The 17039-nt window shown below is 39.7% G+C and overlaps 2 protein-coding genes across 2 annotated transcripts; one reads left to right on the top strand and one right to left on the bottom strand.

The window, feature by feature from the left end:
• Positions 1 to 3332: 3332 nt before the first annotated feature.
• Positions 3333 to 13935, bottom strand: vkorc1l1 (vitamin K epoxide reductase complex, subunit 1-like 1). Its single transcript, XM_055043742.1, has 3 exons — positions 13658 to 13935; positions 8802 to 8911; positions 3333 to 6236 (listed from the first exon to the last, which is right to left on the bottom strand). Exons 1-3 carry the CDS (start codon positions 13846 to 13848, stop codon positions 6010 to 6012), a joined length of 528 nt encoding a protein of 175 aa, XP_054899717.1. The 5' UTR covers positions 13849 to 13935; the 3' UTR covers positions 3333 to 6009.
• A 1917-nt stretch (positions 13936 to 15852) lies between these two features.
• Positions 15853 to 16642, top strand: LOC129368725 (nuclear protein 2-like). The gene is made up of 2 exons (XM_055043819.1): positions 15853 to 16199; positions 16355 to 16642. The coding sequence occupies exon 1, from the start codon at positions 15931 to 15933 to the stop codon at positions 16159 to 16161; it is 231 nt and encodes a 76-aa protein (XP_054899794.1). The 5' UTR covers positions 15853 to 15930; the 3' UTR covers positions 16162 to 16199; positions 16355 to 16642.
• The last annotated feature ends 397 nt before the right edge of the window (positions 16643 to 17039 follow it).

The following is a 17039-nucleotide window of genomic DNA, read 5'->3' as shown; positions in this document are numbered from 1 at the left end:
GGATTTGAAATGTCTCTTCAAAAAGTAAAAAATATTTTCAAATGATCATGGTCAGGGAATTGGGCAGGGGTTGCCCCCCACACCTTTTTCGAAGATGCTTCTAAAGCTACCTTTGTGGCTTTATTAACAGCATATTTGGTAACCAGCTGACTGTAGGTTGGGTTTCACAGCAGGTAGCCTGACTAGGAAGGCAGCTAGTATTCTGCGTAAGAGGTATGTTTATTTAAAGCGTGACATCATTCTGCATCAAGTCTATTATTAAATGTTATAGAATTACAGAAGTATAAAACCAATGTTTCCAATTTTAGGAATAATTGTTGCTTTCTCTGTTTTTAAATAAACATTGAAGGTTTTTGTTTGGTACTGCGAATCTGTTTAGTGTGGACCGATATACTGATAAATTATGTTGCCAATACTGCTGTTTGTTTAAATGACTAAAAACAACACTTTCAGGGGGAATGTTTTAAGGGTAGATCATTTCAACATATGTTCTTAATGTTTTAGAAAATATTAGATTTTTTTTTTCCGTCGCACTTTTAAGCCATTAGTGTAAGTAACACTTGTCCGTGTAAGAAAATAAAACATTTTAAAACACGTCGCAATACAGAAGCAAACCCAGTAAGTTTTCCTCCACAAAGAATTTTAATAAACAATTTTTACTGACATTAATTCCAAACCCTCCAGCCCCTCAACTTTAGTTTTTTTTTTTTTTTTTTTTTTTTTTTTTATACTAAAATAACTCGATGTTAACAGTCTATACAGCTATAGGGCAAAATTAATCAAAGAAAATTACAATCTCATTTGAACAGTGTACTGTTTGGAAACGAACAATTCTTATCTAGACAAAAAGAGGAGAGTTACATGGTGGGGTTTGGGAACAATAAAACAATGAACGACAGCGGTGTGACATTGTCTTGTGTCTGGCAACCGGGGAACACATTTCTGCACTGTAACGTTTACTGGATGTTAAATCTTTGGGGAGTTTCCAATTTCTGTGGTTCCATCCTTAGGAAGGCAAGCAAGAAGTGCCTGGTGCATTTCTTCTTCTTCTTACAAGGCCTGTTACTGTCGCTCGTCTTTGGCTCGAGGCCGGGTGATCAAACAGAAGGCACTTTTGTTGGCATTAGTGACGCAACGAACATGGCAGTTTATACCTATAGGCCTAAATAATATTAAGAATGGAAAACTGATCGCCCTCACATCAAATAATCCAACAACAAAGTGACAGTGTTTACTCCCCTTAGTTTTCCTCCGAGTCGCTTTTTGAGAATTAGTGCAAGTAGGCTTGCGTTGCAGGGGCTACACACTTAGCAGAGCCTGGTCTACGTAAACACGACCAGACCTTTATTCCGTTACAGGACGAGCCTTGCAGCTTAATGTCAGTTTGTTTTGCGTTAAGAAAAATTTTAAAAAAGCCACACTCTTATCAGTTCATTCCTTATGATGATGGAAATTGGTTTCACGTGCAATGTTCCCAAAACGGGCAACGAACACCAAAAGGATGTCGACTTAGAATCTTGTCCGAGCAGCTACTGGTTCCCATTCTTTACCACACGACATAAAAAAAGCTATATATAAACCATAAGAAGCCCCACCCAAACTGGTACAATGAAAAATAAAACACTCAGAAACTGACATGGGCTGGTTGTCATCGTACTGAAGAAAGCATAATTCCGTTATGTTAAAATTCTTACGCCATTCCTACGCTTTAAATCCCGTTTGTGACGCCACAGAATGTGCCAGATTGAATGTTTCTCCCCCCTCCTGCACCGCTAGTTAGCTTAACCAGCTGTGCTGTATAAGAACGAAAGAAGAAGATGAAAGATAAATTTGTTAGTTTGAAACAGTTTCCAGTTGCAAAATAACACAAGCACCCTTGTAGAAACTAACGACTCTTTTTAAAGACTTTAAAACAGCTGGCGTGGTATGTCTGTTCAGCGGCTAACGTCAGGCTAGCTGGCAGAGCGGCTAACGTCAGGCTAGCTGGCAGAGCGGCTAACGTCAGGCTAGCTGGCAGAGCGGCTAACGTCAGGCTAGCTGGCAGAGCGGCTAACGTCAGGCTAGCTGGCAGAGCGGCTAACGTCAGGCTAGCTGGCAGAGCGGCTAACGTCAGGCTAGCTGGCAGAGCGGCTAACGTCAGGCTAGCTGGCAGAGCGGCTAACGTCAGGCTAGCTGGCAGAGCGGCTAACGTCAGGCTAGCTGGCAGAGCGGCTAGCCTAAATAGAAAACCAGCTAATAACTTCTTTTACTTCCAATGTATATATTTACGTATTTTTACTTGAGTTTGTATCGAAATAATTACTCAGAGTTCCCATGACATTGACATTTTTAGATTTTTCATATCGTCGTTCAGTTATATGCTCCGTTTTTAACCCCTCATCGATCCTAAAACACGATGAGTTGGCAGTGTGGTAAAGGGCCGTTTCACTATTTTTATGGCTTCTAGACACTTTAAAATGCACAACATTGAAAAGTATGGACTGAAGGATCCTGAATTTAAAATATTTTAAAATCAGTTTGTGAATAGCAATACCGTAGTTTCAGAAACATCTTGGGGAAAAATGAAGCATTTTCATTTGTAAGATTAGCTTAAATCACAAATGTTGGTCTAGTTAAAAAAAGTTGGCAGAGGCCAAAAAAAAAAAAATATGGTGAAATTGCTCCTTATATTTGAATGAGTTTCATCTGGCAATAAGAAAAAGAAAAAAAAACCTCAAATTGTCACAAACCTGATGTCGTATAAAAGTAAAATTTCTAGTAACTTTAAAAATTTCTAGTAACTTTAAAAATGGAATAAGCAATGAAATCCAGAAATTCTCAACATTAAATACTTAAATATCCATTCTTACTTGGAGAAAGAATGAAAATCCTTCCATACTTGTCAAAATGGCACAAGACAACTGATTAAATTATGTTAAAACTAATAATAACCGTTGTTTTTCTGTTTAAAATTCTCATCTATTGTTTGTGGAAAATCTTGGTATTAGTACTGATATTGTGGCCCTTTTACATCAGCTTGCACCATGAGAAATCCAGAGCAACCCATGCCTTTCTCAAAAGTAAGTACAGGATTATGGTCTGCAGAGAAAACAATGTGTGCCTGGAATGTAAAGGGGGAAATAAATCGGGCTAAAACACGCCGTTTGCCTCGGAAAATGGTCAACAGTAAACTGAAACAAGCAGAGGCACAGGTCACAATATGCCTGGATAGATTCATTACTTCCAATGGTTTCACAATTCGTCTCTAGAAGCACGTCACTGTAAGCACAGCAAGACATTAATCGGCACCTCAACACTCCCTTCATTTACAAAAGGAAGGATGCAAATTGTACTAAGGGAACCGTAGGCGAGATGGTTTATTACCACAGATGAATCACACCATTACATTTATTACAGTGACTGTTACAGATCTTTGAAAGTGTAAGACTGTGTTATGGCCATGTGGAGAAAAAGAAAAGAAAGAAGGATGACCCTTGGATGGAAGGAAAATGAATCTAGAAGCTACATCTGCTTTCTCCGTAGAGCAGTCTAGTTCTGCTTTCACTCGACTGTGTTAGATCTAAAACTTGGTGCAATTCAAAAATAACAGTGAGGGACTTGGTTGTCTTATCAGAACAGTAACAACAAAAACAAAAAAAACACAAAATCCACATATGGCTTAAACGCAACATTTAGTTCTTTAGTAAATCTAACTCCTTGGTTCACATGTGCAGTTCACATCGACAGTGCACTAAGTTTTTGTTTTTCCTGGGACCGTTCCACCAACACCCCACCAACCGTGTGCGAACGCCAGGCGATTTTTAGTGTAACCGCGAGGCTAAAGTGGGCCACTTCGCCCCATGCGCAGACAGTCACAGTGTAGCAGCCTATTGCTACCTCGTGAGACGACGAGAAGGACAAATACTTCAGCGACATCTTCCAGGCATGGACCGGTTACCGGGATCAAGGTATATCAGGGTTTAAAAAAAAAAAAAAAAAAATTAATTTCTTGTTATGGTTTTTCTCATTTGGATCTTTTTAATGAGATGGCAAAGAAAGAAAGTCAAAGATAAAGCTTTTTTTTCTCCATGGAGCGTAGGAAAAAAAAAAGGCAACGCAGTCAGCTACCTTAACCCTAACACAGTCTTAAGAGACGGGGTCCAATTATTTTTGATCCTGTTGGTTTTTACCAGTTTTGCGTGCGTGTAGTTTCGGGAACTGACCGTCTGACGTCTCACCATAACATCTGGCACACTCCTCTTGAGTGTTGCATTGAGGGTCCCCTGTGGCGATAAAATGACAAAATGGGTTGTGTGGAACTTTTTCCAAAGGAGAAATTGGTGAGCTACCTGAGCAGGTAGCCCAACTAACCAGCCAATGCTCGCCTACCTCAACTCAAACCAAAGAAAGTGTTTAGTTGACCAGTTTTCCTTGGCTGTCCGTAACTGCTGCTACACACCGCCAGCCAGCAGGCTGAAAGAAGGGAACTAAAGTATCTCTGCTCATAAACTACTGCTTAACACTGCTTATTCCTTACAAGTTGGCAAACTACAAGTGGCATTTCTGTTTGAAAGCCAACGGCAGGTACACTGACTCCCCAGCTAGCACCACCTTGCTTAGTAGCATTGTTACTCTATATTAAAAAAAAAAAATGCAAAAAAAGGGATCATATTCTGCTTCATAAACACTGAAATTTGCGATACTGTAGTTGTTTTACCGAGAGAATCCCACACCGGCCCATGCCAATGCTCTTCATTTGCTAGAACAAAATGTCCCCTGTGGCGATAAAATGAGAAAAAAAAATTGGTGTTGACATCAACTCCCTCCCAAGTTCCCCCCCAAACTAAAGTGTTTATCAAAAACAAAAACAAAAAAGGTAATTCACATTAACACTCCTTTAGGCACATAAGTCTCAAAGAATCCCACTTGTGTGGTGGTCAGGAATGCTTTTCACACGACAAAAATGAGAGTGAGGGTGCTTTCGAGCAAACGGCAAAAAGAAACCTGCAGATCTGTTTCTGATGCAATTACTTCCACTTCTGAAACAAAGACAGCCTTCTGAACTGCGAGCCCGACCAGGCTGTTACGGAGCAGGAAGACGTCCCGAGCGCATCCTCAGACTCGGCCACCCGGACGCGACCTCACGGCCCTCCTGTCGTCTCCTCACCGTTTAAACTTTGTCGGTTGGGGTTTTGTGTCATTTATGCCCGGTGTATTGCTCAGCAGCTATTTACAGAATTGCAAATAAAAAAAAATAAAAATAAAAACATCTGACTGATCTACACACAGTATCTCACATTGTCCCATGTTTTATTTTAGTGGTCCTCATCAAAACAAAAAAAAAAGAAATGTACTACAAAGTGTAAACATGGAAGAAAAAAACAACAAAAAAACAAATCATCCTTTATAAATGGTAATTGTTGCATCGTCCTCTTCTCAGCCTGCTGTAAGAACCTTATCTGCAGACAGGTAACCAAATGGCCGTTTTGTTTTGACTTTGGGACTTTTGCTCAGCTCTGAGTACAGATGATCGCTGTCAATTTCACCGTTTAATGTCCCATCTCTTCTTCTTCCAGTCTGTAATCCGTTTATTTTTTTCTTTGTTGTTGTTCAGACCAGAGCTGTCCTCCATCAGTGCGTCTTGTGTGGGTACTTCCACCTCAGCAGCGTCGTGTTTTCCGCCCGCCCCACACACACACGCAGGCAGCCGAGCCCATAAGTGAGAGGTCAAATGGAGGGGAGGGGAGATCAAATGGAACAAAAGCCATCTTCCACTTACAAATCCTTCAGAGTTTGCAATCAATATTGAGATGTCAGGCCCAACATTTAAGTTAAATTTCTTCATTTTTTTTTTTTTTTAAACACACAGCAGAATAAACATTGTTTGGAAGCAAGGTCTCCTGGTGGCAAGTCTAATGTTCAGAGGTTGCGTTACTTTTTCCTTTTTTTTTTTTTTTTTTTTAAATTTAATATTTTGTTATCAGGTTGCTTTTCTTTTTGACTTTGGAGTCGTGCCCCCTTCTCGGCAGCTCAGTCCTGTTTGACCTGAAGCTGCTGCTTCCAGGCCTCATTCAAGTAAACCAGTCGCTTGTAGTTGAGGATAAACAGAATGAAGTTCAGCGCGTACGTTGTGATGCAGATGACGCAGAAGTCCTTTAGGACAAAGTAGAGAATGTAGCCCAGGTAGAGCGAACCCACCACCGACAAGATGGACGTCGTCATGAGGAAAAGGGCGGCCATTGCGCTGACGGTCATTCCTGCGGCAAGAAACACAAACGGAAGCTTAGCTGAGCAGAGAGGGACAAAAAAAGAAAAAAAGAAGGCAAGAAACCAAAGCTGATGAGTCTGCGCTTTCCGCCGAGGCGTCGGGACTCGGACAGTTCTCCTTTTGTACCGAGCGCCTCCTCGTGATGGCATTCACCTCTAAAATCTCAGCAGACTGGTCATATTGTGTTGTCACAGGAAGTGTGGTCACAGACTTTGAAGTCCGGGTTTCCTCGGCGCATTGCAACAGTTGGGAATTATTGTTTTTGTTCCATCCACATTTACGAGAGTCCACCTAAACCTGAAGGGTCCATGTTAGGACTGAAGCAATTCATCAGATTATTCATAATTCATCGATTACTGAAATGATCGTAAGCTAATTTAGTAATCAATTGTTCATTGGAACTTAAAAAAGGCTATTTGCTGGAAAAAAAACAAACAAAAAAAAAACCCAAAACATTCAGAGTAGCAATTAAGCCAAAACTGTACAAAAAATATATACATTTTGCAATTTAAGGTCATTAGCTGGTATGAAAAAAGTACGCTTTAATGATTATAGAATAAAAATGAGATGACATTTAGGGTATTTTGCTACTTATTCCTGAAATAACAGCAATTTGTTATGTGTTCTGAACCAACACCGAGGTCCATAACTGTTTGGAGCAGCACGATGTCACGTTCACTGACACGATCCGCTTTTAAAGCCGTGCTTTGCATATTCTGGATTCACAGTGTTTAACATGTAAACATGGTCGCAGACCTTGACCAGTGAGCATTATTGCAAGCTAATATGATGGACTTAACTGTGAATTTTAAGTGTGGTGTGCTTTTCTATTCAACCCACTTTAATCGGATTCCCCCAAATAAAATCCGGAGCAAATAGATGCGATTTAACCTCAGAATAAATCCAGCTGTTCTATGGAGGCCTCAAAGCTTGGCTAGCAGAGCTTGATGCTCAATTACGATTGTTTTTGATGAAATCAGATGTTTGTTTTGTTGTTTTTTTTTTTTTGCATTATCGTTCAGACTTCTGTTTGAACAGCATACATCCCCAATGCGATATGCATGTGCAGAAGAAGAACGTCGATGTCACACAGCATCGCACTTTTTACAGAAGTGATAATGGATGGAGCCTTTATGGATCGGTGTTAAAGGTCATAGCGACTCAAAGGAAGCTGATAAAAAAGAAAGCAGAATGAATAATGGCAGACTTTTGTGGAGTATCAACTGAAACTTCTGTACAGACATTTGTAAGGATGACTAAAGGTTTTTGGCAACATGCAGATTCCCGCTATCTGAGGTAGGAAACTGTACATGAAGGAGTGATGCTTTTTGTTCAGCAGGGACAGAGAAGCAGGTCAGTGTAAACAGGGCAACGCCAGAGGAAAACATGTCAACAGGGCTACGATGGAAGGGTTTATTAGCACATTCCTTTGTAATAATGGTGTAGTCAAAGCTCAGACGTCCGTCTAATTAGAACTCTGTGGCAATACTTGCTGATTGCAAGTGCTCTCCTTTTCAATAGACACAAAATTATGTTTTTACTGCAGAGCCGGTAAAAAAACATCCCACAAGACTTTCAGATTAATATTTGTTTATGAAACTTGTGCGTAATTTTCTCTAAACATTGCAAGCATGCATTTATGGTGAAAAATTTATGTTTGTGATGAGAATTTTTATTTATTGTCACTTTAAGCTTCAGTTAATGTTTGAAGAAAACATGTTATTTTTACGATTTTCTGCACTGTTTTTGCAACAAGAACGCCAATAAACAGCAGAAAATTTAAAAAAATATATGCAATTTAACAAGTTAAGTCACCCTTATTTAAGTAAGTGGAATCCTGAAAAGGCATTTTTTTAAAAATAGGAATGTTTAAGATCTAAAATAAGAACACATTACTTAATATTTTTTCTTATTATAATTGCCCACCCTTATGCACTACTGCAGTGGAAAAAAAGTGAAGTTTAAAGTCAGTATATGACAGACAGTTTGAACGTTAGAGGGGTGCTAACTTTTGGACAGGTCAAAGGAAATGGGAGAAATCAACATTTTCAAAGCAGCCTCCAGTGTTTCCCATGTTTCTTGGTTGAACTGAGCTGCTGCCGCTTCAGTCACACATGCGGAAAATTATGTGGCTTTAAAAAGAAACTCTTGTTCGGCGTTGAGCCCAGGTTGCAGAGCGAGTCAACCAGCATAACTCCCACCAACACACCGTGTGTGTGTTACTGGGAGGACGAGGTGTCTGTGACAAAGAAGCGTTCAAGTTCAAACAAGTTGCACATGAGAGCAAATGTTCACAATTATTGCTGAGCAACAGCAATGTTTACCTCTAGAGGTCAACCCACTCGATGCTGCTTTCATTTCATTAGATACCTTAGATTTAAAAGGACAAATATCATTTCCATATGGTGGTCTGATATTATTCCAGGGGCATCTGGGTCAAGTTTAGTTGTAATGTAAGAGGGGAGATTCAGCAGAGGCAGCGCCTGAAGCGAGGAAAAGTCTCCCGAATCTGCGGTGCTCGCAACAAATTGCGTCAATTGAAATTGCATCTTACCTAGCAAGAGCTGAAAGGCATAAAAGAGTATCCCGTAGACACTGTTGGGTTGGTTCAGCGCACTATCGTTCCCAAAAATTGAGCCCAGGAGTCCAAATCCTCGACCCCACCTAGACCAGGAAACAAAACACCAAAGAGGACAATTTTATTTTGGGAAATCAAAACAAAACAAAGTCGAGTACTGTGGCTAAGAAAGATAAAACATGCCCTGGCAGTCGGGGAATGATGCAACTTCCTGGAATTCTTAGAGAGCAAAATTTACAGAATTAGTGGTTTGCTAACTGGTGGTTTGCCCATCATCAATGCTGCAGTTAAAAAACAACAAACTTGTTTTCTTCTTTAAGGGGGGTTTTCCGCCTCCTTTTAAAGGAATTTCAGGTAGACATTTCCTGGAAAACTGGGAATGCCTCTGAGCAACGTTGTGCATTTCAAAGTGGAGCTGTGCTAAAACATGCTTCCAACTTGAGCCTGGAAAGCTTTATAATCTTTAAAACACCAGGCAAGACTATTTGACCAACTCATATGATCACTGTCATGTTTATCATAACATGAATTAAAACTTACACATTAGAGCTCACCATGTCCATTTGTGACAGATTTGAATCACGTCTGAAACAATTCATTAGATAAATTGCAATCAATTGCTTAAATAATTGCCCACTAAGTCAGTAATGGATTCATCATTAACATGGATACAGAGACTCACAAAAAGGGGTATTTTGTGAAAAGGGAAACTTCAGAGCAGTAATTAAGCCAAAACTGTACAAAAAAAATATACATTTTGCATTTGAGATAGAAACACCTCCATCAATTTTAGCTTTGCTAAAATGTTCCAATTTACAAAGCTGCAGTCAGAAAAGGTTTCTAGAAAACAAAAACAAAAAAAAAAACAGCAGGCATTTATAAAGGGTGTGTGCACTCATAAGGATTCCAATAAACAGCCAATTTAAAAAGTTTGGCACAGAGATCAGGGTTTGACTCAGTGAAGATGTTCAATAGTAAACACATGGTGACATCGTGTCCTTCACAGCACAGAAAGTCACGCGATGCCACAACATTGCGCGTGCGCCAAGTTCCTCCAACATCCAAGTTTAACGAGGCGGATGGAATCTTAATTGCTGTTCAGAACCAGAAATTATGTTCAAAAGCAACACCTTTGGTGATAAAAGGCTCCTTAAGTAGCAGAGAAAGTGGTTGAAACATCCAACAATGCCGGCACCTAGCAGACTTATCCTCTACCAAGACTACCGCTTATAAATTAGAAATGACTTAAATCAAATTCCCCATCTCCCTTCTGTTGCTCAAATTCAGTTTCCACAGGGGTTCTCAAAATATTCAACATTCCACTTCTCTTAAGAAGTTTCCATCTCAATCCAAGAGCAGAAGTAGCGAGAATCAGTTCGACCAGCTTTAGATCACAGAACAGCATTCAGCTAAACTCAGCTTCATATCAGCCACTAGTCAGAAAAACAGAACGTTTTTGCTAATTGTTGGGATTACCTACGATTCTACCTACGATTAGTCAGTAATGGAATTTAATCAGAGGCTGTAGATACTCATTTATTGAAATAAATAAATAAATTTAAACAAGTTTATTTATTGAAATTTATTGTTATATTATTGAAATAATACAAAAAAAAATCACGAGTGCAGTTAGCTTCGACCTTACAAGTTTGACTTCAAAGGGTGTCAGTAAAAGTCGCCGACTCGTAACTCTGCATTTCATTGGTACGCAGAGGTTAGAATTTCAATCTTTTTTTGCTTAATATTTACCTTTCAGCACCAAAATGAGTCAGCGTACCACTAATGTAACAGTTTAAAAAGTCAAATCCTCAGAACACGTTTTTCATTGCTAAACAACTCAAGCTAATTCCTGTATTTTATCTCATCAGTTTACGTTAGCTGTTTCAGTTTCATCTGTTACATTGATTGGGACAGCTGTCCCAATGAATGGCTGACAAGTATTTCCTTGTCAGACAAGTTTTTAATAAACGCTTAACTGACAAGTAAATACTTACAAAATAAAAGTTCATTTAAAACTTGTCATTTAAAATGTATAAAATAAACTACAGCGACACGAGTTTGCCAGGTTTAATACTGTTTAGCTGCGGCCATCGCTTGTGGTAGACCGCTTGTTGGTCATGGCAAATGGTTATTTGTCCTGAGTCAGGTTCTGGTTCTGCTGGAGGTTTCTTCCTGTTAAAGGTCTTTCCACTTTTGCTACATTCATGATCATCACAAAGGATTGCAGTAACATCAACACAAGCTCTACATGCTTGTCAGGGAGGAGTGAATTCTGTAAGTCAGTGCGTCGATGCAATCTGCTGATAAAAACTTAAGCTAATTTGAATAAATAATTGAGCGTGCCTTACGATTTGATAACCAAGATCAAATTAAATATATGTGTAATTGAACTGAAATAATTTTTTTTATAAAGTGCTTTGACAACCTTTGTTGTAAATTGGCGCTATATAAATAAACTGAACTGAAAGATGGTAGAAAAATAACATCTTGTTTTACATCACCACCTGATGGCTAGTCACTATAATAATACAGACACTGATATCATCAAGAGATTCCCTTACGTAAATTACTGTGATTCATGGGCAGGCTTCCAGAACCAACAAATATTCAAATTTTCAATCATAGCATTCCTATGAAAGTCCTGGAGAAACCAGAAGCTCTGCAAGGCTTTTAGGGGAGTTCAACTGCATAGTGTTGGCTGGCTGAAATAAGGCTATAACACGTATCCTTTGCTTACAAAATAAAAATAAAAAAACATTACATTTTGCCATTTGTTAGGGACAGTCAAGGGAATTTTTAAAAACTACACGCGATAAATGTCCTGTCTGTCAATCAGCTGCCTGCACGATAGTGGCAACAATTTCACAGGCCAATGTCAGCTTAATAGACTTCCATCTCGTCAGCTTAATAGACTTAGTAATAATATTCCATCTCATGAGTACCTGGAAAGTAGAATAAATATTTTAAAGGCAGGTCCAGGTATCTTTTTTTTTATCCATTCATTTGAGGTAACCATGCCATGGGAAACTACGGATTTACACTGGGAACATTTTTAATAAATGTTTGGCTGACAAGGAAATACCTACAGCTGTTTTTTTTTTTAGGTTTGAAGAGGGAAGGACTAATTTGACTCATCATCAAACAAATATGCAACAAGTCTTCAACAGTTTGCATTCCAGAGACATTGTGGCATTTTATTCTGCCAAGTTGGGTTTTGTCATTTGTGTGCGCTCTGCAAAACAACTGAGACTGCAGGGACTAAATCTGGCTTTTAAGTGGGGGATTGTTTTCCTGCAAATCTGGATTGCATTATCCTGAATTGAACGTGATATTTTGTGTGCAGTATGTGAAAATGTTGTCTTGGGTGACAAAAAAATAAATAAATAAAAATTTGGCACAGAAACTTAAAACTCTTCAATCAATCAGTGCATATAGGTCATTAATTAGCAAAAAAAAATTACAGTGATGTGCAAGTCTGAAACTAAGCACTCTCTCGAAAGTAACTATTTATTATAGCACAAAAAAATAAATATCATTGTACCAATGGGAACATTGCTAGCAGCAATGTTAATGTTGTGCAAACAGCTACATCCAGAAATTAATATTTCAATTTACACATAATGGGACAAGAATTAAAAACATGTTTTGATTCTCAGATTATTTTTTTAAATGCATCAATCAGGGTTTCCCCCAGTGTATTATAAGCCTGGCGGGCCACCAGGCTTTACTTGTGTCCCCACCAGGTTAAGCATTACTGACTTATGAGTATTTTTTAAATGTTTGCATTTTTTAAGACTTTATAGTTGGTGTTCAGGTATTAATCCTCAACCTCTCCAACACATAATCATCAAGTGAGATTTTCAAATTTCCTGCCAACATTTTTAACTCAAAAACATAACAGACTGCTGGATGAATGAATGCACTAGCACCCAAACACCAGGCTCAAGTTTTCTGGGGGAAACCTTATTATAATAATAATTTTATTAGTGAGTATTTTACTGTCTTTCCTCCTTCCAAGTTGCATTTCTATTGGAATTTGTCCCCCCACAAAAAAGGAGTTTTTTTGTTTTGGAACTGAAGACTGTTCAGGTCCAACAGTCTCCTGTTGACTTGAATACTGTAATCCTAAATTGGACAACGGATGAAACGTTTAAAGTCATGCTAAACAGAAACAACACACAGTCCAGTCGCAGCAGCCCACCATCAGCTGGCTGTGTGTGCAACTGGGACCAGCTCTGCCTTTCTCCAGAGTGAACGCTTCCACCCGGGGCTCAGACTGATAGCTGGGGACGAATGATGAATGAACAAGTGAGCGCCGTCTATTTAACGAAATACGGCGACGTTAAAAAGCCTGAACCGCAAGAAATTCTAGCTCTGGTCAAGTCAACAATACCAGCATTTCAATAAGCTCAAACCACCTCCCCTTTACTCTCACCAAGCAGATAAAGTTTGAGTTAAATATGTTGGAAAACTGCAATTAATCAATTATTTATCCGTCGTTATTCACTTAAAAGAAAGCCGGCTAAAAGTAACTTACGGTAGCCTGTTTGCTAGCGGTTAGCAACATTAGCTTTGCCGAGCTACATAGCTAATGTTGTGCCTATTAACTACAGGCAGGGAGCTTCCCCTGGAGCTTTCCTGCCTCGCAAATATCTTCCAGCATCCCTACAGTAACTAAAAGGCGGTTTTACAGTCAAGCTTCCGCGGTCCAAGGCAGCAGTCAAACATTAGCGTTTGACAGTTTGAAGCGCGCAACCCTTCCCAGGTTGCCACAATAGCAGCCAGCTTTCATTGAGCGCCACAGAAGGCGCTCTTTGCTGAATTCAAATTACCTGGAGCTGAACACTTTCGAGCAGCTGATGGAGCTGCTGACGTCGCACATGGCCTCATAAGTCGGGTCCCGGGCTTTTTCCCTCTCGACGTGAAACGCATACAGAGAAAGGAGAATGCCCAGCAGGCAGACGAGGAGCCGGGCTATTCTCTCCCACCGAGGGGTGGACACTCTCAAGACGGGCGCCGCCATCACTCTCTGGCCTAGCTGGAGACACGCATACACACGCAGCTGGTTCGCCTATGAGGCAGAGCTGCGACGTGGAAAAGCGTCAGGACGCGCCACGCCGTGAGGGGCGGGCCGCCGCCGAGCACTTTATTGTGGCAAAGCAACGCGCATCGGAGTAGTTTTATTTCCTGTAAATGCCGCTTTCAGTGCCTCAAAACTGTCCGGATGCCGCCGTTTAGAAATGGCATCCAAAAAAAAAAATAGACTTTTTCTTCTTTGTTTGATTACGACGTGAAATAAAACACAACCTAAAAGTCTTATTTTCATCTTGGAAAAGAACTAAACAAAACAGAAAGATTCTAAGAGTTCAGAACTTGATAATTGAGACCTCAAAATCCAATATGGCCACCTTGCATATGAAACTAATGTAGGAAGTCCTCTAAGGTACAGGTGTCAAACTCCAGTCCTCGAGGGCCGCGGTCCTGCAGTTTTTAGATGTGCCACAGGTTCAAAAAACGCTGGAACGAAATGGCTTAATTACCTCCTCCTTGTGCAGATCAGATCTCCAGAGCCTTCCTAACGACCTAATTATTTTATTCAGGTGTGGTGCAGCAAGAGGCACATCTAAAAGTTGCAGGACAGCAGCTCTGGAGGACTGGAGTTTGAGACCCCTGCTCCAAGGAAAATAGTTTCTTTCGCATTACAATAAGCTTACTGCAATATTTGCTGGTCTACTTTGTATACAGTCAAATGTCAATTTTAAACATGTACACATATAAAGAGCCTCAGTGAAAATGTGTCCTTGGACCAAAAAATTTATTGAAAATCAATTTATTCACTGCATGTTTGTGTCTGCAACACAAAATACACAATCAAAACTGTCAGATGACTCATTCCCTCGTGATAATAATTCAGAAACAGTCCAAACAGTTTGCATGTATTTTTTATTTCTTTCTCACGGATAGGTTTGTGACACATTTCTGTCCTAAAGAAAAGGATATAAAACGTCAGATATTTCACAACGAGATGTTAACATACATGGAAAATCTTTACGAAAACCTTAAATAATAGCAGAAAGTACGACGGTCACTGTCAGAACGGCTTTCAGAAAAAATATGTATTTATATTTCTGCACTTTGGACAATTTGTCTCTAATTTAACGATAGAGACAAATGTTTTTTCTTTTTTTTTTTAAAGGCAAACAAATACATAGTATTACTAATAATACTTCCCCTAACAATTATAGTTAGCCTGATCAGTAAGCACATCAATTAGAAGACAATATCCTTTTCAATCTTGGAATTTCATCAAAGTTCATTTTTTCATGTTTATCTCTTTAATATTAAACTTTCCACTGAGTCTGACTACCAGTGATCGCACCATAGCTTGAGGACCATGAATATAGAGCTGTGGCTTTAGGACATCTTGTGATAAGTGCTGTAAATCCTGTTGTTTTGGAGTGTCACAACATCAACCCAGCTTCGGTGCAGCAGAATTTGGACTTTGTTAGTCTCACTCAACATGCTCACTCTTCCATTTAAGAGCACACTGACATATGAAGGTCTTCTGAAAATGCCCATATTTATACTGAGATCATTAAATAAAATTCAGCTTTACTCGCTGCATCGCTCTGAATTACAAATGTTCTTTAATTATTTATTTATTTATTTATTTGCATGCAGACTACTAACATTTAAAATAGCCGTTATTTCTCTATTATTTCTTGCAACTCTAGATACTTTTTGTCAGTTCAAAGCATGCGCAGGACATACAATGAAATCAAAATTGTGTTTGTCTCTCTTCATGATGAATTAAAGTTAAAATACTTTGTAAATAAATAAATGAATAAATTCCACAATTCATTTATTTATTGCACGTGTTGTTTAAAGTTTTGAGCTTTTTTTTTTAACTGCTTCAATAAAGAAAAAAAAAAAAAAACCTATATCACATCAGCACACACCAGCAACAATAACAGCATGACTACCAAAACAGAAGGTGGGGCCGTCACGTGACTTGGCGAACATAAACAAAGAGTGACGTCATCTGTTGACTTGCTCCCAGACGCCGACCGCGAGGAAAAGACAGCCGACTGTCCCGCGTCTCCAAATGGCGACAGACATGGAAAGACTGGCCTCTTTCGAGGAGGCCTACTACGACCAGTACGACTACTACAACCTGCACGAATACCCGTGCCACGCCGGCGGCAAGGGCCGAACCAAGAGGGAGATCGAGCTGAACACGAACCGCCATTGTCCCGCGGGACACGAGAGGAAGCTCGCCGAAAAATATCACAACAGCCAAATGAAGCGCAGAAGAACCAAGAGCGCGTCCTCGTGATGCCGTTGTTTTTGTTTTGCTTTTCTGGATGCTTATAGGTGAGAATCATAGTAGAAACGATCCAAGTAGGGAGGCGATGTTGTTGTTGTTGTTGTGTGTTCCCCCCCATGCAGATATTTTGCTGACAAATTCTGCTCGTGGCTGAATTGGACGTCTATTTCCAACATTTGCTTGTCACCCTGTCTTCCTGCAGGTCAGTTGGATTTCTGACGTCGACAATGGCCACGAGTCTCCCTGGTCTTTCCCGATCCAGCAAACGGAGGCCGTGACATTGAGGACGTCAGCCGTTCACCGGTCACGAGAAAGCCCCGTAACAGGAGCCAGCCCTCTCATGTTCCAGCTGTGCGACAATATTTAGTGTTGGGCGATGTGGGGGTCAGTTTGTGTGTGCTTGATTTACCTGTGTAAACATGGTGTCCGTGGGCGAAGACGGCATCACGCTGTATTTTAATGAAATAAAAACGTCTTACTTTTAAGCTTCTTTTTCTCCCCCGGTTAGTTTATTTGATCTACTTTTCTTCTTCTTCTTTTTTCTTTAAAGGTGCTGTAAAACAAAACAAAACAGGAGCTTCTGCGAACGTCAACTTTTTAAGTGTTGTTAAAGTAAAACATAATTAATTAAATAAACAAACATGATTGAATGTATATTCAGCATTGATAGTATGAATAGAAAGAGATAATAATTCAATAGGGAACACGGTTGGGTCGTTAGCATGATTCTAACGGAAACTGGCAAATAATTTTTTTTCTTAAAGCCCTGGACCGGCTCCGGCGTTAAAACTCCGTGATTAAAATGAGACAAAAGGTCTAAATATGAATAATAAGAAGCTCAAATGTTATGAAATTAAGTCAGAGAATCAGTCACGCTTGAAATCACC

This window comes from Poeciliopsis prolifica, unplaced genomic scaffold, assembly GCF_027474105.1.
Source record: "Poeciliopsis prolifica strain line A6 unplaced genomic scaffold, Auburn_PproV2 SCAFFOLD019, whole genome shotgun sequence".
Lineage (NCBI taxonomy): Eukaryota > Metazoa > Chordata > Actinopteri > Cyprinodontiformes > Poeciliidae > Poeciliopsis > Poeciliopsis prolifica.
Note: the sequence above shows the minus strand (reverse complement) of the source record. Positions and strands in the feature narration are given on the sequence as shown.

Coding starts and splice junctions, on each gene's coding strand:
- vkorc1l1 (XM_055043742.1), bottom strand. CDS start 13,848: ATGGCGGCGCCCGTCTTGAGAGTGTCCACCCCTCGGTGGGAGAGAATA. Junction 8,912..13,657: donor TCGAAAGTGTTCAGCTCCAG/GTAATTTGAATT, acceptor TTCCTGGTCTAG/GTGGGGTCGAGGATTTGGAC. Junction 6,237..8,801: donor TGCCTTTCAGCTCTTGCTAG/GTAAGATGCAAT, acceptor TTCTTGCCGCAG/GAATGACCGTCAGCGCAATG.
- LOC129368725 (XM_055043819.1), top strand. CDS start 15,931: ATGGCGACAGACATGGAAAGACTGGCCTCTTTCGAGGAGGCCTACTAC.